The 26074-nt window shown below is 42.5% G+C and overlaps 1 protein-coding gene across 1 annotated transcript; it reads right to left on the bottom strand.

Annotated features, from left to right (window-relative positions):
- Positions 1–201: 201 nt before the first annotated feature.
- Positions 202–25601, bottom strand: psen1 (presenilin 1). The gene is made up of 11 exons (XM_088354767.1): positions 25492–25601; positions 22935–22992; positions 19849–20138; positions 17341–17482; positions 17112–17179; positions 16826–17046; positions 5149–5247; positions 3733–3822; positions 2183–2350; positions 648–760; positions 202–574 (listed from the first exon to the last, which is right to left on the bottom strand). The coding sequence occupies exons 2-11, from the start codon at positions 22953–22955 to the stop codon at positions 419–421; spliced, it is 1368 nt and encodes a 455-aa protein (XP_088210893.1). The 5' UTR covers positions 22956–22992; positions 25492–25601; the 3' UTR covers positions 202–418.
- Between the last annotated feature and the right edge of the window lie 473 nt (positions 25602–26074).

Below are 26074 nucleotides of genomic sequence, written 5' to 3'. Positions count from 1 at the left end.
TGGGTTAACGCAGATTCAAACTTACACTGAGTTTTGCTGTCAATATGCTCTAACTCTCCATGAAGATGAAAGCCTTTAAAGCTTCAAGTGATGAGGGGTGATTAACTCCTGAGTTAAAGCAGTTAACTCAAGAGTTAGAGCTTTGAGCGTGCCGCTTTCCCTTTCAAGTTTGAAATTTTTGGATCAGAAATGTGAAAAAGATCTTTTTGGACAATGTATTAGAAAAAACAAGTGAGCAAGTTTGCATCTTTACACAGCAACGTCAACAAAACAAAAGTGAAAACGGGGAAGATCCCCGCCCCGAAAAACGGGAAAAATGTCGGGCGGGGGCAAAGTCCCACCACGGGAGGAAAAAGTTCCCGAGTCTCCAAAGGGGAAAAGGCTGCAGAACATAACCCAGTCCTTTTCTCCTCCTTCGCTAGACGTAGAACTGGTGGAGGGCCAGCTGGTCCATGAAGGGTCGCACCAAGTTATCGGTGGCAAAGTAGAACACCAGGCCGAAGAAGATGGAGATGGGCAGGGCCGGCAGCGCCTTCTTAAAGATGGCCAGCAGCAGCAGAGTCAGGCACAGACCCTGAGGAGACAGCAGCCTTTTGTGGCGCGGTGGCCTCCCTCCCCCCCCTGCTTTTATTTTGGCGGTCACTTACGATGAGTATGGCCACGAAGCAGGCCAAGGTAGTATTCCAGTCCCCGGTGGCCGAGGCTTTGCCCACCAGCATGCTGTAGAAGATGAAGTCGCCCAGGCCCAGCTTCACGCCGCCTGGGTGGAGTGGGAGGACAGCGCACGCCTGTCAACCGTTCCTCGCCTGACACTCGCTTCTCGTTACTGGTGTCTGGCGTACGGCCTGCCCTGGGTTTTCATTCGGCCCGCCAAGAGACTAATCGACCGCACTTCAGGTTGACAAAAGCGGGAGCTACGTAACTTTCTCTCTATTCGTTTTGAAGGATTTTATACATTTTACTATAAAGGATTTTATACGATTAAATGTAAGTTACATTCATCGAGTGCAACGAAGATTTTCACCGGGTAGGTGAAGTTCAATGATATGTTTTGTTTAGAACTCTGACGCAGTACGTCAGGCATTGTTTAGATAAAAGCTCGGTGTTGTTTTGAGTTTCTCCAGACATTGAGGCGAGGGGGTGAACCCCACGTGGGGGGGCTTACCTGGCACACCAGCTTGTGGTAAAAACGTGGGCAGAGGAAGAAAGGAAGAAGAACAAGGAAGAACGAGAGAGGGGGCTTGAGAGAAACTCGAACGACACTAATTCGACTAATTCGATGGAGTTCACTTAGTTAAATATTTTAAGAAATGAAATCTGCCCCCGTGTGAAAATGTCAGCTATTCTTGTCCATCTTTTCCCATCAAGAAACGAGCGCGCATTGTTAGGTGGTGTTTGGTTAATGGAGTCAAATAACTCATTTGAACATTTGGTACATTTTAATATTAAAATCTAAGACTTTATATCTCCTTTTCACTTCTTTCTCACTCTCTCTTTTCTTTCTCTCCTTTTCTTTCTCTTTCGCACTCTTTTGTTCCTTCTCTTGCTGCTTTTTCCCTTTGGCATTTTCTCGTGGCCTAGACTGTTTTAAGGGGTAAAAGGATTTCATGGCATTGCCCATCTCAGTCGGCAAGGTAGGTGAGGCATTTAAAAAAAAAAAAATCAGACTCTAGGTAGCCTAAATAGCTCCAAACAAGCAAAGATGGGAAGCCTCTCGTATCCAGCACTTCTTTTGGGTGTTCTTGGTCTTTTATCTTCAATATGGTCGCCATGATAATGTCACGTTTGACAATAATTCGGCTAAATTCGATGGAATTCACTTAAATACTTTAAGAAAATAAATCTGCCCCCGTGTGAAAATGCCGGCTATCTGAAGTTTGTGTTTGGTTAATGGAGTCAGATAACTTATTCGAACAATTTGGTAAACGCTACATTTGTAATATCGTTTTTTTCCTAACAATAGTCACTTGATATTGTTTGACTGTTGACTTTTCTTGTGAACAGATGACTTGAAGTACAGTAGGCTATGTCTACTTGACCAGTTGTCTCAGGTTTAATGGATTAAAATCACTTTATATCGTTTAATGGACAATCCGCTTTTAAGAATTAGGAATCTGGCTACCATGCGCATTGTTCCAAAATCCTCTAAAATAGCGTTCCAAAACCAAAGGGGGCCACTCACGTTCATCGTCGTCGTCGTCGTCGTCGACGATAGGCCGGTCGGACGGCATTTCCTGGATTTCCCGTCGGGTGTCCTGGGTGGACTGCATCTGGCCCAGCTGCTGCTCCTGTTGGCTCACCCAGGACGGCGTGAAGCCGCCGTGGTCGCCCGACGGAGTGGGCGGAGCCTCTGTCCAAAAAAGGGGCATCGTCGGCATAACAATTGATTCCGTTGTCCGATTATTGCCTACGGACACGTCCCCCCCCCAACAGTGCGCGTTAGCGCCTCCGTCTGGAGCGCTAACCTACGGAAATGCCTGCGTCAACATGGAGAATGCATACCAAAGCTTGTAAAAGATCCCTATAAACGTACACATGCTCAAATGTAGCCCTCGCCGTCTCCAAGAAATTTTTCTTCATGGACTGCACTGGACAACGTCCGTCCAGGCCGTTCGGGGAAAGTCTGCCGGTTGACTCCCAAACATGTCTCGCATTCAGGCATTTGTTTCCTACCCTTTGACCTCACCGCTTGTCGAAGGGCGTATTTTAAACTGCATAGAGCCCGTCTAAAGACGACCTGCGAAGCTCGCCAAGCACACATTTCATATCGTGGCAGTGGCCTGGTGACGCATGAACAGCTTCAGCGTTTTTAGCATGACGCGTGCAGGGCAGGACGAAAATAATAATAATAATAAATGGGCGTCACCAAGCTGTTTCGGTTTATTGACAAACATTGAACTGTGCAGAGCGACGGACACTCGGGCTGCGAGCAAGTAGAAGCGAAGGGAAAATTCAACGGCTGGGGGGATTGTGTGTTATGGGACCAGGTGATGAAGGTGCTGTATCCGAGTCAAATCAGGAGGTTCCTCCTCCTGCCACTGGTAACTCTGAAAACTCGTACCATCATTCACGTGGGGTAACAAACACCTGCCCAGAAAAACAGCTTGAAGAGGGATGGGTGCTGCCAGGCTGTACTTGCACAAAACCAGTATTGGGATAATACAACGTATTTCCACAAACGGGGTCATTTACCACTGTTACTTTGACCAAATTAAGATGAGGCGTGTTGACACGGGCGGGTGTTAAGGTTGGCGTCACTCACAAATAAACCATAGCATACAGCTGTGAACATTAGGGGACACATCACGCATGCTCTGTAACAATGACATTATGGGTAATGCGGTTCTTATGCCATTAAGCCCAAAACAATACAGAGAGGGCTTGTATCGTCACTTGATATTGTTATACTGTTATACTTCTTGTGAACGGATTACTCAAAGTACAGTAGGCTATGTCTATTTGACCAGTTGTCTCAGGTTTAATGAATTCAAATCACTTTATATTGTTTAATGTGGGATAATTGTGTTGCTGGTGAGGAGCAATAAATAGAACAAGGTTGTAGAACACATCTACATGTATGTTCCTAGAAAATGTGAGATCCTTTGACACACAGCTTCTTATTAAAGTATCAGAAAGTTACTTTCCCAGGTAATAGAGTAATTCAGTGACGAACTCAGTAAGTACCGATTAACTTTGACTCATCAAGTGCCCGAGAGAGGAGAACGGACTCACCGGCTTGAGATTGTTGCGGAGGCGCCGTCGCGTCGTCCGCCGCCCTCTCTGGCGCCTCGTCGGCCATGTTGACCAGCCACACCATGGTCGCTGCGGGAGGGGGGAAAAAAAACAAAAAAAAACGTTTCGGACATTCTGGAAATGATACACTTGCGAAAGAATGCGTGGGCGCTGCTAATCCGGGCCTGTGTTTATGTGGCTTGCGCCCACACGCCAAAAGCACGCGTGGACATTGCGATCCAGCCTGCCATCTCACCAACATCGCTCGCTAATGTTTGCCAGAACACGAGCGAGGAACCCAGAAACCCGAATGCGGAGGATATCCGTCGGGATAATCACGAAGACGGTGGCTTCACACGTTTATATTTAGAAGAAAAGGAGCAACGTAGTCATTTGGGGAATAATGATGTTTACGCGACGACATGGGAAGTCGAAGCCCCCGAATTTAGACCTTCTCGTTTTTCTTTTGAATTTTTTTCGACTGCAAAACATTTTCACATTGTAAAAAAATCCATGATGTAAAAATGAAATCCTTTTTAGCCTACATTTCCTGTTTTTTTATTGCAATTATTGAGTCCTCTCGATGTGCTGCTAATATGAGAAAAAAATGAATGCGTTGGAGGTCGACCGGCCGATCGCCGGCACCGATATTTGGGGTATTTGACAGATATCGGTATCGGCATTTCTATTCATTTTAGACAAGCCGGTGAGCAAGTCTCATGCTGCAGAGATTTGCTCCTACTCCTCCCCCTTCTGATTGGCTAAGCAACCGGGGGCGGAGCCACTAACAGCTCAGCGCACTTGTCCAGACATGCCTGTGTCTGTGATAGAAAAGGCCAGTGCTGGCTCCTTTCAATTTTTTTGCAAAAGTTTTTGTTTTTTTTGAAAGCCTATCTGTCCAATGACTAACCAGATAATAGCATTGTAACGACATAGAAATAAGATGGTAAGTTATAATTGTAGAAATAACTATGAAAGTGATTGCCCTTTGTCCTATTTATTTCATGCCATGAGGCTCTTTAACCCCATTTTTTCCCATTGATTTGAATACATTACCTGAACGATCATATCAATGTCAATTGTTTTTCTTTTTTGAAATCATAGGTGGATAGTTTGGTATTTCTATGACAGGGTGGAATCCCCTCTTAGGTCGGTGGCGTGTTTGTCCAGCATCCTGCTGCCACGCTTTGCCGTGTATCGTGGGCTCTCGTTTGTACCAGACCACACAGTGCCATCTAGTGATCAAATGTTACACACTGGGGCTTAAACTATTTTCTTTATGGGAAAAAGTTTGATTATAGAAAAAGATAAGCCCGAGTTTGAGCCGATTCTATTTTTGTTAACGATTCATAAAATAAATGTTCATCGATTCGTGAATGCCGCGGTGGTGCAGTGTTGTGTAAAAAGCGGTCGTACACGAATAGATGAGGGCGGGAAAAATGGGCTCGTTCCTCTCCTGGGCCGTCTCCACCAGGATCCTCAGCGGGCCTTTGGGGCACAACACGGCCAGCAGATCTGAAAAAAAAGAAAGAAGACGCGAGTCAGGGGCCAAAAGCAAGGGTGGTGCGTCTCCTCACTAGTGATGCGTCATTGGGCATCATAGGCGCCGCCGCGATCGCCAGCCTTTGCAGCAGCTCCTTGTCATTTCGCTCTTTTTGTGTTTTATTGTTTTAAGTGTCTGCTTCTATCTTTGCTGTTTTTCGTCCCGTTTGACAACTACACTTTGCATGACTTTCTATCCCATCGTTATGGGTTTTAACGCACAAAAATGCATTTATTCGAGGAATCAACACATTGCCCTGAAGAAATCATGGATGGAGACCCAGAGCTAGCTAAGCGGCGTTATAAGCCTTCGGTACCGTCCGTGATCATGGAAAATGTGAACTCTCTACCGAATAAGACCGACGAACTGACTGTGTTGGTGAAAAACATCAAAGCGCACAGGGAGTGCAGTTTGCTATGTTTTACAGAAACGTGGCTCAAGTCCAGCATCCCAAACGCTAACGTGGAGCTACCCGGCTTCAGCACTGTTAGACAGAGACATGAAAGCCTGCGGGAAGCGGAGAATGTTGTGGCAAATACACTTGCAAATGTAGAATGGATTTGCATACATGTGGAAATTTAGAAAGACTTGCTTACGTTTGTGGGAAAAGGTCGGGTAGACATCCTTGAAGATACTCTTGGCAGACATTAAGTTTCCTTGAAGATAGCGTGCAAGGGACGGGACGCTCTGTACTTGATACGTGATACAGGACCGCCTTTTGGGGTGTACTCAATCGAAGCCTAATCGTCACTACCAGCTTTAAATACATTGTCATGTTCCTAGCTCTGTGAGATCTTTATTGACGCATCAATAAAGTGACATCTCCCTCCGTAACGAGGCTGGCTCTCTGTCTATTTCTTTTATCCACTTATGAGAAGACTTTCTCTCGATTATCGGACCTCCAATTTCTACAACATTTGGCGCCGCAACGTGGATTGGCACTAATTAAGTAAAAAAGAAAAGGGAAAAGACTTCTCAGTGGAACGGTCTCGAATGAGCGGTTGAGGTAAGGAAGATTTTTTTCTCTCCTTACTTCGGTTTGCTTGTGGAGATTCGTGGGGGGACGGGAGCCTGTGACGTCGGAGCTAAATTATGAAAATTCGTGCACGTGGGATTTTCCGTCTATAGTCAGGCCCAAGTTCGGACGGATGAGATATATAGACTGAGTTGAGATTTTTATGTCCGACGGGGTTCTGAGCTCAAAGAATCCTGTCTGTTTTGGGACGTAGGCTGCTTGAAAAAGGAAAAAAGGCTAATTTTACCTGGATAAAATGGTGCAGCGGCGTCGGTATTTGTATATTTATGATTGTCTTGAGATCTGTGTAAAGCTGTGATAAGACGTCGTCATTTGCTGAAGTGACAGTTCGAGAGTAGACGATCTATGTATTGTTAATACGGGGCATGTTTTATGTGTTTCCCTAGTCGATTGATGATTTGGGAGGGAAATGTAACCTTGCACTTAAGAAAAAGTGTGGTGCATGGAACCTCGCCATTTTCTACAATCTGAAAGGTTATACCGACGTTAGAAAAATGAGCAGTAATCAGATGTTGTATTATTAAGATATATTCGCATAGAAACAAGCGATACAAAGAATGTGTGAGAATTGCTGACATGTTTTCAGTCTGGGAGATGTCTCATTCGGAAATGTTGGTGTGTGTGCCAGCTGGCGTTAATTGTGCGTGTGTCTCTCTGTATGTGGGTGTGTGTTCTGTTCGGTTCGGTTTTTCCCCCGGCCGCCTGAGTGAGTGTGCGCGGGTGATTTATACTTAACTGTTTAAGGGCTAGGAGAGCCTGTGTTTCTTTTTGTCTTTTTTGTTTTTTGTGTTGTTTGGCGTTGGGAGAGGAGTTAAGGAAGCATGGATGAGTGATGGAGTGACTGCTTATTCTACGTTTTACGGTCTTGTATGTGCTTTAGAGTGTTTTGCTTACCCCCACCACTCTCCGTCTTTCCCCCGTCTTTCGCTCTGTGTGAGTTGAGCTCAACCGTGTATATTCCCGCCCCACCCCCGTCTTTCCCCCGTCTTTCGCTCCTTTACTGTATGGAAAAAAAAAAAAAGTGGAGGGATTACTTAATTCGTCAAGTGCTCCGTTTGCGTGTGGCCTTTTGATTTGTGGGATCTTGTTCCGATAAACGTGATAAGTATAGTTTGGGTAAATTGAGGAAACAATTTGGCAAGTATTTTCAAAAGACAATGAGGGGCAGATTACTCGATCTTGAGGAAGACCATGACAAATTTAAGAATTTAATTGCTTAGGTGATCTCTTCATGGTCATTTAACCTAGACTAAACATCCGAGTTTGTAAACATAACCGATTTAACAGGATTCAGAAGTCAGACGGACTGTTGAAAAGGGCTGAAGATGGCAAAAAACAAACAAAGACGTTCACTCATCCGTTGTCTGCGCCGCTTGTCTACAGCAGGGTCGTGGGGACACTGGAGCACATCCAGGCTGTCCTCAAACAGTGAGCAGGGGGCAATCTGAACTGATTGCAGCCAGTTTCGAGGAGAAAGAGGTAGACAACTGGGCGCCAAGGTCAGTGTGGCACTGATAAAGCTCATGGCACATTCCTGCAGCGGATTGCGAGTGGAACGTCACGATGGACTGAGCCAGACGGCCAAGGCCGTCGACGAGGCGGTGATAACGAACAACACGAGTCTGCATTGAATCACGCTAGAATCTTGTTGATTGACGTAGTGTTTACAAATCTGAGGAATATTGATACGTTTGGATTGTGAATTATTTTATCTTTAACACAGAAATACTGCTAAAATTGTATTTTGAATCTGCTTTCCAGGAAAACGGTGATGTGTCTCCAGATGCAGGAGCATCAGGAGGATTATTAAGGAGAATAGGTAACAGGGGAATACCTTTGACTTTATATCAGATACAAGTGCACAATTTAAAAATATTATGCAAGGGGGGGTGTGAAATAGCTGAAAAAACAAGGTTACTGGTCTCCGTATTTACAGGAGAGAATAATAATAATAGGAGTAGTAGGAATAATAGGAGCAGTGCCATCAAAAGATCTAGGTGCGGGAACAGTAATTAGGTTTTTGATTAGAGAAGTTATTCCGCGATTTGGCATACCGTCAGAAATAAGCTCGGATAACATTTGTTCAAAAGGTCGTGAAGGGCATCTTACAAAAACTACACATTAAACAACGGTTCGGTGAGGTTTATCAACAAAGTCAAGGGATGGTGGAAAAGAGTAAATGGAATATTAAAATCAAAGATAAACAAGATCTTTGTGAGTACTAGGCTCGACTGAGGGGATGCGCTACAGTTAGCGCTGATGAGTTATCGCATGCAAACTCATTGGATCACGCATTTAACACCGCATGAAATGCTAACAGGCAGACCAGCGCCGCATCTGGGAGGTCCCTATAAGGGGCCGCCACTTGAGCAACTACAAAACACTACAAACTGAACTGAGAGACTGTATGGGACAATTGACGGCTGTCATCTACTGGCTGGTTAAGAGACAAGAGCCCAAGGTCAAACAACCATTTGAAAAGACGTCCCAGGGGATCTCATCTACAACAAGGTTTCAACGAAAGAGGAACCATCCGAGGCGTGAGGGACCGTACACCGTCGTGAGGGCAACGCTGGCCGCAGTCCAGGTCGAGGGCAGCTCAAAAGGGTACCATCTGAACCACTGTACCACGGCTCACGCTGCCACCGTCAACGAGACCAAGCAAGATCAACAGGGCAGTAACGTTAAAATTAGGAAAACAAAATGTGGATGACAAAGCTGTGTGTGATAATAAATTGTCTGATATGATTGTTACAAGGAGCAGAGCTCGAGAGATCGCAGCGGCGAATGGAAATTGTGGGTCCGAGAGTGCAACCGGAGATCCAAAAAGCGACGCTGCAGTTGCAGACCATGACGCATCCTAGAGACAGCGGCCCGGTTAAGTGTGACACTACTGTATAACATGCCAAAACGGTTGAGGATTTGGGAAGTACAAGTACATTTTACCTCATGAAGGGCTCACTGGCCCTGAGGTATGGAAGCTCGAAAGTACCAAAATCAAAAATATTACAGGAAAAGAGAAAAAATGTGAGATATGACGAAAATGTGTAAAATATAATTCTTAAAATATGGTGCCATAAGAAACATGCACTCGAAATCTTTTAAAGGGACAGTGTGTATACATTGACCCAAAGATGTCTTTGCACTGTGGAGTGCAACCGAAGTAAAAGTGCTGAACAGGATAAATAAGGAGAGTCACAGTGCCCAAAGAAGCACTATTTTCTTCTAATTATTACTCTAGTTTACAGTCACGTAGTCACACCAGCGGTCCCTGCTTTGGATGTAAATTGCTAAAAATACTTTATAAGAAAGCTAATTAAACGATTTAGGTTCACTATCAAGACATTTCTAATAAAAACTCGCGGGAAAAAACCTTAACCGAGAACGAACGTTTTATCCAGAAGCTGTAGCAAAGAAACTCAAATGTTTTGATTGGGTAAGTGTTAGGGACTATAAACAGGACATGCGCATTTTGCTCCATTGCCCAGCGCCTGTGCTAAAAGTAAATACGTAAGTATCTTCAGTTGTAGGAATTTTTGACATTTTCACAAAATAACTTGGCTTGCATCAGGTTTTGAATCAATAATTTGAGACAAAATGACAGACAAAATGAGCCTCAGCAGTCATAAGTGACGGCGGGAGGGAGTCGAATTCTAAGTCGCTCGACACTCAAAACGTCACACAGTGAAAATTAAAATCGCTAAATGAAAGTACCGTAAAAATACTACGACAGTAATACGGTAATAGAGAAATGCCCCTGGAGCAAGGGTGTCAAAGTCATTTGAACTCGGGGGCCACACGATAGAACAAACATTCTGTCGGGGGCCTGACTGGTAGATTCAAAAGAAAGAGAAAAAGAGAGACACAGAGAGTGAAAGAGACAGAGACAGAGTGGGAGAAAAGGGGTGGAAGAGAGAGAGAGAAAGAAAAAGATAGAGGAAGAGAGAAGGGGAAAGCAAAATAGAGAGAAAGAGAAAAAAAAAGAGAAAATGAAGAGAGAGCAAAATAAAGTAGAGAGAAAGCGAAAGAAATACAGAACAGTGTCTTTGTTCAAGGCACCTGGGTTTCATAATTCAACCTGCAGCCTCTTTGACACCTGTGCCCTAGAGGTATACTAAACAGTATCACAAAACTAACGATTCAATATGGTATTTTAAAACAAAGACATAGTACACTACATCAATTAAAAATAAATAACTACAGAACTAAATACCAAGTTAAGTGCAAAAAGGGCATGAGCTGGCTCTCTTCAATAAATTGAGAAAAAAGCAGTTTTGTCCAATGAAAAAGACTGACTTAACCAATTACCAACAGCAATGACGTAATCTCGAAGCGACGAGATCTCATTAGCTAAGATCGGCGTGCAGAAAAATAAAATCTCATACAGCAATACAGAGTAACGATGAAGCTTGCAATGCGTTGATCTTTGTTAACGAGGAATTAAATGATAATGACAATTTAAAGGAAAAGTTTGCGTCCCCAGCATGAATGATGCATCTGGGACACAGGTACATGGTGAAATGAAAACACTGAGTGTATAATACAAGATAATTATACAGAATAGTTTAAAAAGAAAGTAATCCAAGTGTTGCAAGGCACTGATAAAGTAAGCAAAAATAAGTAAACAAATAAATAAATCACAAAAGTAGCGAAAATAACACGGGAGCTGCTGGAGTGGCTGCCATTCGTGACGGCGCCGGAAGTAACATTATCAAATACATTTTTCCACAATTGGGTCAGAATTAAACCTCTAGGGTTTAATCCAGCCATTCATGTGCAGTAAACCAAAGGAGAACAAGAAATGGGATGGTAAAGTATTACGATAATGTAAATCCTACTACAGAAATTCTATGAAATTACTAGAAAACGGAATATAGAGCTTGGAAAACGGGACATAGTATATGGTACGGCTATAATTCTAAAAAGACCAACTACAGAAATTCTGCAAGAATACTGCTACAAAACTACAACGGCATTAATACTAGCGCTACTAAAAAAAAAAAATCCTTCAAAAATACTACAACAGACTTCGAAAATATTACAGAATCTTATTTTGTAAATATTATAAGATACTACTGCAGGAATGGTTGAGTTAAGTGCAGACCGGACCTGAACTCAATCGCTTAACGACCAGTTACTTTATTCAGCAAAGTTGTCCAACGCTTAGGGAATAAACAAAACAGCAACTGGCTTACAGGCAAACAGGAACTCAAACTAGGAATACTCATAAAACAGGCTTTTACTCAGAACGGGCAAGCCCTTGAGAAGGACACTCGCAAATTAGACGGTCGCCACGGCGACCATGCTGGACATGACAGAAATACTACATACGTGCACAGCTACAATGACACAGATGTACCTCTACTTATAAGTTTAATTGGTTCTAGCAGTAAATATGGAATGATGGAACTATTGTAAATCGAAACACATTATCAATTTGAATCAATTGGATTGAAACGGGATTAGTCCGTTCCGAAAGCAAACGAACCTTGTTGAATCAACTGCAATTGCCCTGAAGGTATGCTGGTGTTCAGTAGGGGTTCATACAGATACACAAAATAGATAAACATGAAATAAATACAATGAAATATAACATCATAACTGTAAATGAGGAAAACTGGATGTGTCCCCAGGCTCGTGACGCCAAAAGTTTGCCCACCCTTGACTTAGAACCATTGTTTTTGGGACGATGGACTGGTGGTTAATTGCGCTTTTAATGACGGATTTCTTTTTAGGTTCTTTTTAAGAAGCAGAATGTTGGAAAAAAAAAAAAAAAAAAATTTTTGAGCTGATTGTAGGCGATGATGAAATAGGTCGATAAATTCTCTATAGAGCGTGACGTCTCGTTTGGTTTCATGTTATAGTCGTCATAGTTCCATTCCACTCCATTTAGTTATTAGTATCGATACGACGACGCACACAAACGCGCACTGCTGTCGTCTTAATAAAACTGAATCGTCTCTGCACCGCACAACACAGTGGCCGCGATCACACACTCAGTCCACTCTTGGCGCCCATACTCAGTCATCCCTCTCCTCAGAGCGCCCTAAACCTTGCTTCCTTGATTGAGTAGAAGGACGTGTATGAATAGTGCAATTGCGATAGAAGACAAGTTTGAATTACTGAAATTCCGAGTATTATGGGATGAGTCAGACGAAAGAGAGACATAGATTGTGAACTTAGGTTTTAACTCAGGGGGGAAGTTGAGACATTCCGTAAAAATAAGTTAAAACCTAGTTTTTTCCGAAATTGATGAAAAATTGTCTTCTGAATAAGCTCTCCATATAACTGTTTTTTGAGATTCAAATTACGAAATTTGGACGGATAGAAAAATATTACACAGAAGAAATGTTGTAATATTACAAAATTTACAATGTTTGTCAAATTGATTAACAAAAATCAATTAAGATAACCATTCACCATTAGCAAATCGCCCACATTGAGAACATTTTGGGATGGTATTTTTCATTTTTGGCAAAATCATTCACTTTGAGCGTGAAATACCTGCTTTCTTTGCAAAATACTGTTATTTTGAACAAGTTTACTTACTGAAGAGATCATATATAGGTTATGATTTTTATAAAAGGCAAAACAAAGAGTGAATCATAACAATAAAAACGTCTTTTCTTGGGTTAAATTGACAATTTAACAATCTATCCTGGTCATCTGCCTCGAGGGGAATAAATAAAAATAAATATAAATTGTTTATCTTCTAGTTAGAATTTTGGGATAGAATGCTCAAAATGGATAGGGCATCTTATAGTGGGGATTTTGATTTTCACTTAAAATAAATATAAAGACGTGCAACCAGTCGGAGTGCCGATGGACTACCAGAAACCAAATGTGTTAACGACAGTACAGACTAAAGTGACGGATAATATGCTAAACCTTAATGTGACGATACAGGCGAGAAGGGTACCGACACGCCAAAGTCCAGAAAAACCTACACCCACGGCGACAGCACTGAAGAGTGAGGTTACAACGCCGACAGCCAAAAATGAGTGCACGGCCAGTACGTAAAATTCGGGAGATTGTGTAGAAGAGGAAAACCATAACCCTAACTCGGTAGTTGTGTAGGCACATGGCCTCAATGTGCACTGACTTAATTTGACTAATTAACTTAAATTTTTGTGGGCCCTCTGTCTTGTCATATGTTTTGTGTTTGTTCAATGTTGTAAGTGTTTGTATTCTTTCCTGTATTCTTATCTTTCTTGTCTATATGGTTGTCCAGCGTTTAATCGGCCCACGTAACTGAAAGGATTAACAGAAAAATATCGAAGGAAAAGGAAAAAGGGAACAATACAGTGCTCATTGAGACGAGAAAAACGTTTTTAAAGAGGTAGACGGTTTAAAATGTATTGTTTTAGATAGAACCGATAGCACGTCTCGTTAGGAATCGAAAACGTTCATTTTTTTTAGAAATCGTTTTGACGCTAAGGGTGTGCAACATAACGTCCGAGAGCCTATGGAGTTCCCAGAAAAATAAATGTTTTTTCAGTTGGAAAACGATGAATTTAGAAGTGAAAAGTCTAGAAAAATTATTTTTGGTTATTTTAGGTGCTTTAGATTATGTTAATGCCAGAATAACAGCAAGGAAGGATAGAATAATATCAAAAAGAAAAAAGTTAACCTATTCCGGTTTTCAGTTCAAAATTGGAGAATTAAGGAATGTGAAGACGAGGAAAAATCCAATTGAGTGAATTGGGATGGATTAATTTGAGATAGAAGCATTGTTGTACGAAAGTAGTGGAAAAGCGTGAGTAAATACTTTCTTTTCATTGAATATGGAGGAAAAATTCATTGAGTCGAATAAAAATGAGTAAGATGGAACATTGTAGATCAATGCACGTCATTTTCACATTAAGTAGGTGAAGCTAAGATAGTAGATTGAATTGGTTTGGAAAGAAAAATAAATAAATAAATGAATAAATAAGTGGGATGGTTATATGTCAATTTCCCATGGGCTAAAGTGTTAGAGGGCGTAGGAGAAGGGAAAGTTATGTAGAAAATGGATTGTTGGCAGAGCAAGTAAGGAAGTTACAAATACAGAAAGATAAAAGTTAGTAAAAGAAGGTAAAAAGGGGAAAAGAAAGTAGGCGTTGAGGAAAAGAGAAGAGGGGGACATGCAAGTGACAAAGGGAAGGAATGTAAAGGGGAAAAGGTAATTGAATGAAATATTTTTGTTGACATTTGGCCGCAGTAAAGAAAACATATGTTCCGGGTAGACGTGTATAGCTAGATACCATCGGACAACCGAGAGGAGTTCCAGAGGAATTTAAAGCTAGGGATGAAATTAAGTCTGGATTAGAATCGATATGTATCTGGATAACTCCGAATAAGAACGCAGAATGGATTAATTACATTTATTACAACCAGCAACGTTTTGTTAATTACACTAACGAGGCCTTTAGTGCAGTAGGAGAGCAAAGCGATTTTCTCTTAGCCAGTAAAGGAGGCGTGTGTCATATGATATAGGAGGAATGCTGTACTTATATACCTTTAAATACATCCGAAGCAGGAAGCTTCACAAAAGCACTGTCAAAGATTCGTGAGTTGAGCAATGAAGTGACAGTAAATACTGAAAAGAACAGTATCTCTTTTGGTTGGTTCTCGTCTACATTTGGGTACTGGGGTGGTATGTTAGCGAAGGGGGAAATTCTTGTACTAACTGTCGTAATAATTATGTGTTTGTTGTGCCATACCTATTCTTGAAAGAGGAATTCTTAAGACTTTTGGAGAACAAATGACAGTAGTGGCTAATACTAGGGTGGCAGAAGCTCAATGAGCACGGTTAGTGATTAAGTATCCAAGCCTATTCCTTAGTGAGGAAGGACAGATGACTCAACTAAATTCAACACCTTGAATTTTATCTGGCAACGTTGATAGTCAGTCTACATTATAATAAAAAATGGAGCATCTGCGGAAAGAGACACATATGATGATCTGGACTGAATACGATATCAATTAGCACTATTGTTAAACACGCAACACACTATATAGCACTAGGAATAACAGCAGCAAATATATTGGTTTCTGATTGTGATTCTTTTGTTGGTATGTCACACTGCCGGGGAGCAAGCTGCTGTCTGGGATGGTCAGGATGCATCGTCGCTTCCGGGTTTTTGGCTGCATGGAAACTGAGCGTGATGCCTGCTGGGATGAACACTCACTCCAACATCTGACTTCACGGCACCCGTTGACGAATACGACAATGCATGGTCTTCAAATTGTTCACGGGGGTCAGGCCAAAGGCCAATGTGGATATCACTATCCAGTCATGCACTCATCTTGGAATGTATCGACGACTGTTACCGAAATTTGTTATCACTCACTTATCAGTTCATTTATTCATTTACCTTTATCACGTACCGATCAACCGTCGACGGTCCGCGTGTATAATCCAGTGTGTACGGATAAAGATAAATGAAGGGGGGGTTAGTGCATGGGTCAGATGTTTGGAGTGTTGGGGGTTTTTGTAAATGAAACATGAACAATGAAAGTTAGAATGATCACAGCAGGCTGACCGCCAGAATTTTATTTTATTTTCGATTCGCGTAAACTCTGTCCGTGTATTGATATCTATGATTTGTAATACTTTGCCACTACTCTGTATTGATTTTCAATTTTAATTTCCATTCAAAATGGGAGTATAAACTCCCAAAAGGGGGGATAAGGTAACAGAAGAAAAAAAAAAAAAAAGGGGGGGATATGTTGTGGCAAATACACTTGCAAATGTAGAATGGATTAGCATACATGTGGAAATTTAGAAAGACTTGCTTACGTTTGTGGGAAAAGGTCGGGTAGACATCCTTGAAGATACTCTTGGCAGACATTAAGTTTCCTTGAAGATAGCGTGCAAGGGACGGGACGCTCTGTACTTGATACGTGATACAGGACCGCCTTTTGGGGTGTACTCAATCGAAGCCTAATCGTCACTACCAGCTTTAAATACATTGTCATGTTCCTAGCTCTGTGAGATCTTTATTGACGCATCAATAAAGTGACATCTCCCTCCGTAACGAGGCTGGCTCTCTGTCTATTTCTTTTATCCACTTATGAGAAGACTTTCTCTCGATTATCGGACCTCCAATTTCTACAACAAGAAGAGGCGGACTCGCTATCTACGTGGACAGGAGGCGGTGTAACCCTGGACACAAACATTTCCATCTGCTGCAGGGACGTCCAACTTTTGGCCTAGCGTGTGACGTCATCCACTCCGCTGTGGCTAAATTACAACACAGCACCCCGAGACCATCCTGTTAATCTGTTATTTAACAACAAAAGGATACTGCTAGAAGTGTGAATTTCCCTACAGTGATGAATAAAGTATCTATCTATCTATCTCTATACGTCAGCAGTTGCCGTTTTCCCGTAGGTAACAGAGCAGTATGACTTGAAGACGTTTCGTGAGGGTTCGTTAAAAAATCCCCGGACGGATCGTGGACTATCTCCGGTGCGTACGGCATATCGATAATCCCGATTTCTCGATTCTCGACCGACCGGGATCGGCTCACCGTAGACGGAGATGACGGCCAGGATGAGCCAGGCGGTCCACTCGGGCAGGTACTTGATGAAGACCAGCGCCATGAGGGCGCTGATCATGATGAGGTAGCCCTGCTGGAGGCGAAGGGGCCCCTTCCAGTGGATGCATATCATGCCCACCACGCCAAAGTTCCACATCACAAGCGCCAACGTCACGAAGTCCATGGCCGCGTTGTAGGTCTTGAGCACCTCCCTGGCGGGGAGGGGAATCGCATCCGTAAAAAGGCGCGACGTCGTGCCGACGAGACGCGGCCTTACTTGAGGTAAATGTAGGAGAAGAAGAAGAGCAGCAGCAATGAAGAGATGAAAAGCCAGCCTTGGATCACCTAAGAGAAAAAAAGAAGATGAGTCGGACGTTCACTTTTAGCAGAATGGGATTTCAAAAACCAACGACCTAAAAAGAACTCCGATTGCGATTTCATTGAGTCAATCGAGCTCAAAATAAAAACGGAGAAAGAAAGGAAACCAAAGAAGAAGACTGGCGCACCCTGTAGCATCGGTACTTGTAGAGGAGCACGAGTACGAGGGTCATGACGATGATGACAGTGATCATGATGGAGGCGTTGAGGATGGAGTTGAGCGCCCGTTGGCCCACCGTCTCCGTGTCCTCCGGGAACGGCGTGTAGATCCTAAGGGGATTGTGGGAAAACATCCAAAGACGTCATTTTTGCCGCCTTGGCCGGGAAAATGTCGCTGAGAAACATTTGTCACTGCTACAAACGCCACCAGTGAAGCAAGCTATCACTTTGCTCACTGCATGGCTCATAGTCCCAACGTCTGGTCAAACGCAGCCCTGAACTTCGACAGATGGAGTGACTCCTATTCGATGCCGATCCGTCCTTTCACTTACGTGTGAGAAATATAACAAGGATAGCGTTTTTTTCCACGGCCTGTTGAAATCAGATGCTAAGATTGCGACTAGATCAAAACAGAGAGCCCGGCATTAGTTCTCGTCTTCTCGAGAAGAGCGTTCCACAGCACCGGGGCCCGGATGGAGAACGCTCTACAACTTGTAGATTTCTTCTTGGCTCTTGGGATCACTAAAAGATCAGCGTTTTTAGAGCGAAGGCTTCGGAACGGAACATAGGGGGAGATTAAATTGGAAAGATATGAGGGAGCAAGTCCATATAAGATTTTGTATAATACCAACATAACCTTCAAATCACATCTTAAGCTAACAGGGAGCCAACGAAGGTTAGCTAAAATCAGGGTCATGTGATCCAACTTTCTTGTCTTGGTTAAAAGCCTGGCTGCGGCATTTTGTACCAGCTGAAGACTCTTGATTCTGGACTTCGGGAGACCGGAGAGTAGTGCATTACAGTCATCGAGACGAGATGAATTATAATCTCCGCATCCGACTGAGACAGCATAGGGCGAATTTTAGCAATGTTGCGAAGACGGAAGAAAGCGGTTCTAGTCATATTCTTAACGTGTGTTTAGAAGGACAGATGTGACGCCTAAATTTTTGACTGAGTCACTCTGGGTGATATTACATTCGTCAATGTACAGGTCACGGCATTTAGATGGACCAATAACTAACATTTCGGTCTTTTCAGAGTTAAGGCGCAAGAATTTGAGTGCCATCCACTCTTTTATCTCAGTGAGGCAGGTCTCCAAATTTCCACAATTTAGTGTGGCAGATTCCTCCATCGGAAGATATAGTCGAGTGTCGTCTGCGTAGCCATGGAAACTGATGTTATACTTGCGAATAATATCACCTCATGGAAGCATGTCAATGCTGAAAAGAAGGGGGCCGAGTACTGAACCCTGCGGAATACCACAGGTAACACTAAAGGACTTGACTTGAATCGTGGACAAATTCAAGCATTTTTCAAGCACTTTGAAGATCCTTTTTATCATTTTTCCATTACCTTTAAAGGAAAGATCTGGCGCAGAACAAAAAAAGGTTTGCTTTTGATTGGATGACTCAAAAAAAAATGGTATCTTGCCGCTAACACATATTTTGTGCTATTGTGCGCTGTTCCTATCTATGATCTTTTTGTGTCAACAGGCTGCTATAAACTGACGTGAATTCTGCCGTCAATGCGCACGCAGCTCCGTTACGTTGCAATTGTTTAGAAAGACGAAAAGGACTCTATAGGTGTTGGCTAATAATGGAGTTGAACACCAAAAATAAGAAAGAAAAGTCATGTTTGTATAAAAAGCAGAAAAAGGAGCTACATTTTGACTCATTTCAATGACTGCTCCGAAGCAGAGTGCTTTCAATCTGTCAATCCTTCAATTAACTGCCAAACTTTTGCTTTTTGTTTTATATATTTAATTTTTTTATGTTTGGGCGTTTTTCAGAAGATCTTGGTCTAAATTGGTTAAAAACAGAATTGTAAAGAGTCATTTTTTTTTTTGCATTTTGTTGAGTTCATATTTTTAATTTTATGTTAATGTTTTTGAATTTCAGGGACTTTGTGTTGTTTGACTTTAAATCTGTTCAGTGTGTAAAATTGATAAGTATCTTTTGTAGATCTGTAACTATTTTAACTTCTATTTCATGTGTTTGTCTGGGATCCCCTGAAAACATATGAAATGACTAAATACTATATAATTCGGTGCATCATCTTGTATTATTACAGATAATATATCACTGAGGAGCCATTTGCGAGCTAGAAGAACCGTTTTTTTCTCAGTGAGCCGAGCCAAAAGAGACGGTTTTCTAAATAGAGCTGTCCGCTTGGGTAAGACCAATAGGAGGCAGTGGCGCTTCACGCAACAACACCATAATGACAGGGAGCAGGCCTGTCAACGTCATTTCTCCCCCATTTCTTTTCATTTTGAGCCAGACTCCCAAGACACATGGCAACAATTTTAAGCACTGAACCCAAAATTCAAACGCAACATTAAAATTCAAGCATTTTCAAGGCACAAGTACAAACCCTGCGTGTTGCTCTTACATTCTCGGAATATATGTAGATTTAATGCAAAAACGATGCACGATTTTTTGCATGAATCTAAGGCGAGCCACCGTCTGGTGGAAACTCACAGCCTCTGTCCGTCGTTTTGGGTGTAGAAGCCGATGGACTTGATGGTGGCCACCACCACGGCCATGCAGAGCGTGACCGGCACGAAGAGCATGATGACGTGTTTGGCGCCGTACTTGAGGGTCAACTCGTCCTCGTCTTCCTCGTCCGCTTCCGCCACCGCGCCGGCCGAGGGGGGCCCGGCCGAGGGGGGCCGCCCGTTTTGCTCGGGGCCCGTCGGGGCCCCCCTGGATCGCATCCTAGTGCCGTCCTCCTGGTGCTGCTCCGTGCTGCCGTTGGCCCCTTGCCGTTCCTGCCCACAAAAAACTTAAGGTCCAAAAGATTGCATTGGATTTATGTTGTTCGATGATTGAGGCCCCTTCTCAAGCTTTCTTATATTCCTCTGCTGAGGTTTTCCTTGCCATCATGTCTGTTTAAGATCAGGGGATGGTGTCGTCGTGGCCCGTGCACTTTGAGACATTTTGTGATTAAGATCAATATAAATAAATGGGACTTGACTTCATGTATGACGTGGCTTCCTCTCTCCAGGAATTGCTAAACCATCTACCACAAAGGCCCATAAAATAGTTAACAATACCCTATAGGTCGGCAACCTATGGCACGCGAGCGCATGGCAAAATAATATAGTTAGTTAGTTAGTATACAGTTCTTGGGAACCTCCTGTGTGGGTTCAAATCCAGCTACCGGACTTCCTGTGTGGAGTTTGTATGTTCTCCCTGTGCTTGCGTGGGTTTCCTCCGGGCACAAATTGTCCCTAGCTGTGAATGAGCGAGCGAGTTGTCTGTCCCTGTGTGCCCTGCGATTGGCTGGCAGCCAGTTGAGGGTGTCCCTTGCCCACTGCCCGATGATTGCTGGGATGGGCTCCAGCACCCCCGCGACCCTACTGAGGATAAGCGGTGCAGATAATGAGATGAGATGAGAGATTTTTAGGTGAAATTCAGACGTTTTCAGTTGCTGCGCTGTGTTATTAAGAGGCTTTACGGTAGCGCCCCTCCTCCTCTGCTCTGTGTGTGAGCGTGTCTGGCCACGCCTCGCAGGGGAGGAAATATCTGTGTTTTAACACACTCACAGAAACACCGGCGTCCGATAAATGAACGAATCACAACAGCTCCTCCAGCGAAAAAATCTCGTTCTTTTCAGCCAGCGTGGACGGATGACAGAGGCTTTGTGCAAAAAAATGACCGTTTGTGCATTATGCCTCGAGAGCGTTGTACCTCGCACGTCAAGTGTTAAGCGTCATTACGAGACGAAATATGAACATGAATTCAAGGCGGAGGCATTAAAACGCGCTGTGTACAGGTATGGCAAACAAACACAGACCCTGAAAACATTTGTAACTGCTACAAACGCCACCAGTGAAGCAAGCTATCACATTGCTCACTGCATATCAAAGCACGGAAAACCATTTACTGATGGCGAATACATTAAAGGTGTGTGTGTTTCAAGTTTTGATAGTTTCTGAAAAAAGAATTTATTGATGAATGTTATGGTAGCTGTCCATATCAATTGTTTTTTGATTATAGTTCATTGTTGATGTAGAATGGTTGAAGTCATGGATGGCTACAGGCCTTTCCACTTGTTATTCACATTCATTTTTTTAGTTGATTTATGAACAAGAACAGTGGAAGACAAATTGGTCAGTTATACGATTTCAATGTATATCCATGTTGTATATTGGGATTTAGTTGCTCTATATGGACAACTAAATGAGCAAAACTCCCAAAAAATTTTGTATATATGTATAAGACCATAATTTCAGTCTGTTGTCTTACAATGCGTACGTGTTCGGTTCCGGTCGCGACTTCATTAAAATCCTAGAAATAAACAGATTCCTTTTTTTTTTGTCATAAACATCGGGGGTCTCAAATTCGCAGCCCGCTGGGTGATAGTTTGAGGCCTGGGCCTTAATATGAAAGTCTAAAGGGACAGTGTGTGTTATTAGGCGACTCCTATTTAAAAAAAATTCTAAAATAATTTAAAAATAAGCAGAATGACATGTACCATGAAACAAACATCCGTGTTTCAAAATACTCGCAGGTTGAGAAATTTGCATTTATTTTACATCATATTAGCCTCACTTAGATGGAGCTCTTTTTCATCTGCATTTTCTCTTTCTTCTTTGTCTTTTTTTCCTATTTCCTTTCCCCCCACAAATCTTTTAATTGTTTTCCTCCTTTTTGTTTTTTTTTTTTAAATTCCCTTTTCCCCCTATTGTGTTCTCCCTGTGTTTTACGGAAAAGTGGCTCACGTCTAGCATCCCGGACACTAACGTGGAGCTACCCTGCTTCAGCGCTGTTAGACAGACACACAAAAGCCTGCGGGAAGCGGAGAGGAGGCAAACTCGCTATCTACGTGAACACGAGGTGGTGTAACCCTGGGCACAAATCTGCCGCAGGGACGTCGAACTTTTGCCATCCACTCCGCTGTTGCTAAACTACAACACAGCACCCCAACGCCATCCTGTTAATCTGTTAATAAACAACAAAGGAGACTGCTGAAAGTGTGAATTTCCCTACGGGGATGAATAAAGTATCTATCTATCTATTCATATATTCTATTTTACTTTTTTATAAAAGGCCGGGCAGAAAAAAGAAAAACGTTGTCGTTTTCTCACTTGAGGTCCTTGTAGTTTGTTCTTTTCAGCACTGGTTTTGGGTTGCACGACACAATAAAGCGACATCTAGTGGTCAAATAATACACACTATCCCTTGGACGGAAGTGCAGCCCGTGCAAATGACGGCTTCATTTATCAGGGGTTGATTTATTTTCACTTTATTTCTCGATATTTTGGACTTTTAAGAACAGTGGCTTAGAGTCCATGGAGTTGAAGTCCCCTGCTGTACATAGTGAGGGTAGAAATTGCCAAATAATGAAAGTTTGGCTTGTTTTGAAAAATAGGGCCAAACGGAGTCACTCATAACAGGATTTGTGACTCTTTCGTGGGCAAAGTGACAAAAGAAAATTGCTGTATGACACAAAAAGGAAGAGTCAATAAAAAGTGGACTTTGACGGGCCGCGCCCGCTAGCAAAAACATATACAAGCAGACACTAAAGTGGAATCGTTTGACTCATGAAGTGACTCACGGACCGCGTCATTTTCGGCATCCATGTTTCCACCTGCCCTCCGGGACCGAGCTGTCGCTGCCCTGTAAAATCAAAGAGAAAAAAAAAAATAAGAATTTTCAAGAGCGGATGGGGACACAGGAACTGGACCGGATTTCTTTTCTTCTTCGGTTTTTGCTTCTCCCTTTAGCATCATTTAAGCCTCAGGACCAGAACCAATAGATAGAGTAGTGCGTCACAGTAGTCAAGTCAAGTTTATTTGTACAGCCAAGGGTTTTGGGGTTATTCTTTTGTGCCGCAATCACCTTTGAAAAATGGGCTGATTTTGCAGAAGGAAGGGCTGTTTTATACTTATAACAACATGTCACACCAGGTTGGACGGAAACCCTCTCGCTTTCTATCTCTTACTTTCCATCTCTCTCTCTCACTTTCCTTCTCTCTCTTTCACTTTCCATGGAAGGTTCGATCTCATGGCCTCAGAACTGTGCGGCACACACGCTAACCACTGTTCCGCCGTGCTGCCCTATATAAATACATATTTATATATATTATTCTATCCATCATCTGCACCGCTTATCCTCTGTGGGGTCGCGGGGGTGTGTACATATAAAACATGGGCGGCACAGCAGCTGAGTGGTTAGCGCGTGTGCAGCACAGTTCTGAAGTCATGGGATCAAATATTTCCCGTGTGGAGTTTGCATGTTCTCCCCGTACTTGCGTGGGTTTCCTTCGGGCACTCCGGTTTCCTCCCACATTCCAAAAACCTGCATGGCAGGTGAATTGGCTGGTCTAAATTGTACCTAGACAATGAATGCCAGTCTGTCTGTCTCTATCTCTTTCTCACTCACTTTATCTCTCTCTCTAACTTTCCATCTCTCTCTCTCTCTAATTTTCCGTCTCTCTCTCTCTCTCTCACTTTCCAGCTCTCTCTTTCTCTCTTTCACTGTCCATCTCTCCCTCTCTCTTTCATCTCTCTTTCCAACTCTCATTTTCCATCTCTCTCTCTTTCTCACACACTCATCTCTTTATCTATCTATTTCTCTCTCACTTTACATATCTCTCTCTCTCTCTCACTCACTTTTGTTCTTTATTTCTCTTTCTCTAACAAAAAACAAAAAAAACAAAAAAAAAAACAAACACTACCTCATACGAATATAATGTTACTCATGTCTTGTTCTTGCACATGTCGACTGCACTACGTTTAATGCTCAAATTGCACAATGTCTGACCATTTCCTGTTTCATGCTGACTATTTTTGCACTATGATGACTTTGCACCAAATGCAATATTGCACAACCGTCACGATACCGACGTTATCACGACAACCTTGTATGTAACATCCCACATGCCGACATTTCTTGTGTAAATACCATGTCAATTATAACTATAGCCTTATCCCCCTTGTCTTATAACATTATCTTCTCTGTTCCTTTATCTTCTTGCTCATACCTCACTTGAATGTGTAAAACTGGAGTGTCATGCCCAATTTCGTTGTCACAATATGTTAGCCCATTTGTAACAATGACAATAAAGGTATATTCTATTCTATTCTATTCTTAATCTCTCTCACTTTCTACCTTTCTCACTTACCATCTCTCTCTCTCTCACTGTCCATCTCTCTCTCTCACTTTCATCTCTTTCCAACTCTTATTTTCTATCTCTTTTGCTCTCTCTTACTTATCTATATTTCTCTCTCCCTCACTTTTTATCTCTCTCTCTCTCTCACGTTCCATCTCTCTTTCTCTCACTCTCGCTCACTTTCCAGCTCTCTCTTTCTCTCTTTCACTGCCCATCTCTCCCTCTCTTTCTTTCTATCTCCGTCTCACTTTCATCTCCCTTTCCAACTGTCATTTTCCATCTCTCTCTCTTTATCTATTTCTCTTTCACTTTACATATCTCTCTATCTCTCTCTCTCACTCACTTTTGTTCTCTATTTCTCTTTCTCTAACTTTTAATCTCTCTCACTTTCTACCTTTCTCACTTACCATCTCTCTCTCTCTCACTTTCATCTCTTTCCAACTCTTATTTTCTATCTCTTTCGCTCTCTCTTACTTATCTATATTTCTCTCTCCCTCTCTCACTCACTTTTTATCTCTCTCGCTCACTTTCCATCTCTCTTTCTCTCTCTGTCTCACACTTTCCACCTCTCTCTCTCTCTCTAACTTTCCATCTCTCTCTCTCTCTAACTTTCCATCTCTCTCTCTCTCTAACTTTCCATCTACTAATGTCCATTTGTTCTTCTCACAGCAATCCCCCAACAAGAAAATGATTTGTTCCTGTGTAATACATGGCCGTTATTCATTTGGACCTCATTACGACGTGTTTTAGACCAATCAACGCTGTCTGGTTTCAAACTGAGCTACATTAAAACACGAAAATGAAACATTTTATACAAATGAGAGTACATAAATGTCGAGGCTCGGAAGCACCTGCCACCTTTGTTGTTAGCGTGTAGCCGTTCAGCTAGCCGCCTAGCAACAATGACAAAGGACGGAGCACGACGACAAGAAGATTCCGCTAATGAGCGTTTTGAAAATACAGTTAGAACGAAACTGAAATGATTGTCACTGAATAAAGCTTACCGTCGACAAATAGAGAAGGATTGGGCGTAGGGAGAGTATCGGGTAGGAAACGGGGTACTTTCTCCTTCTTTCTTCTTCCTGTTCTCGTTCAGTCCACTTCCGGGATGTGCTGTCCGAATCGCCCTCCCTCGCAAAACGACTTCCGGTATTTGGTTCCGCTTTCAAACGATACACTGTTTTAAAGGGACAGTGTGTATTATTTAGCGACTTAAAAGAACTCTGTATGGAAAAAAACTAAAACGATGTTGATTTAAACAATAAAAAAAACTTGGCGGTGGAGATATAAGAATGATTTGACAAAAGTTGATCCTCACCTCAAGGGAGCTGACATGATTGGCTGTTGTAATGCCGCACCATCTTTCTCTTCTTTTCTTTGTATGACACACAATTTTAATCACAAAAAAAGAAGAATTTACAGGGTAGGAAAAAGATGTGTTTCACTATAAAGATCATTTTTGCTCATTTAAATAATTGTAGTTGTTTTTCCCTTTTCTCTTTTTTATAGTGTTGGGAATTAAATATCAAAATGTACCGGTTACCAAATTGTTCGAATGAGTTATCTGACTCCATTAACCAAACACAA

Source organism: Urocampus carinirostris, chromosome 15, assembly GCF_059441175.1.
Source record: "Urocampus carinirostris isolate Australia breed hairy pipefish chromosome 15, RoL_Ucar_1.0, whole genome shotgun sequence".
NCBI classification, from domain to species: Eukaryota; Metazoa; Chordata; class Actinopteri; order Syngnathiformes; family Syngnathidae; genus Urocampus; species Urocampus carinirostris.
Note: the sequence above shows the minus strand (reverse complement) of the source record. Positions and strands in the feature narration are given on the sequence as shown.

What these genes read in the sequence shown, in the direction of transcription:
- psen1 (XM_088354767.1), bottom strand. Translation starts at nt 22,955, where the DNA reads ATGGATGCCGAAAATGACGCG. An exon ending in ACAAGTACCGATGCTACAGG is followed by an intron (nt 17,180 to 17,340) that starts GTGCGCCAGTCT and finishes TTTTTCTCTTAG; the next exon opens with GTGATCCAAGGCTGGCTTTT. An exon ending in TCCGCAACAATCTCAAGCCG is followed by an intron (nt 2,351 to 3,732) that starts GTGAGTCCGTTC and finishes TTTTTTGGACAG; the next exon opens with AGGCTCCGCCCACTCCGTCG.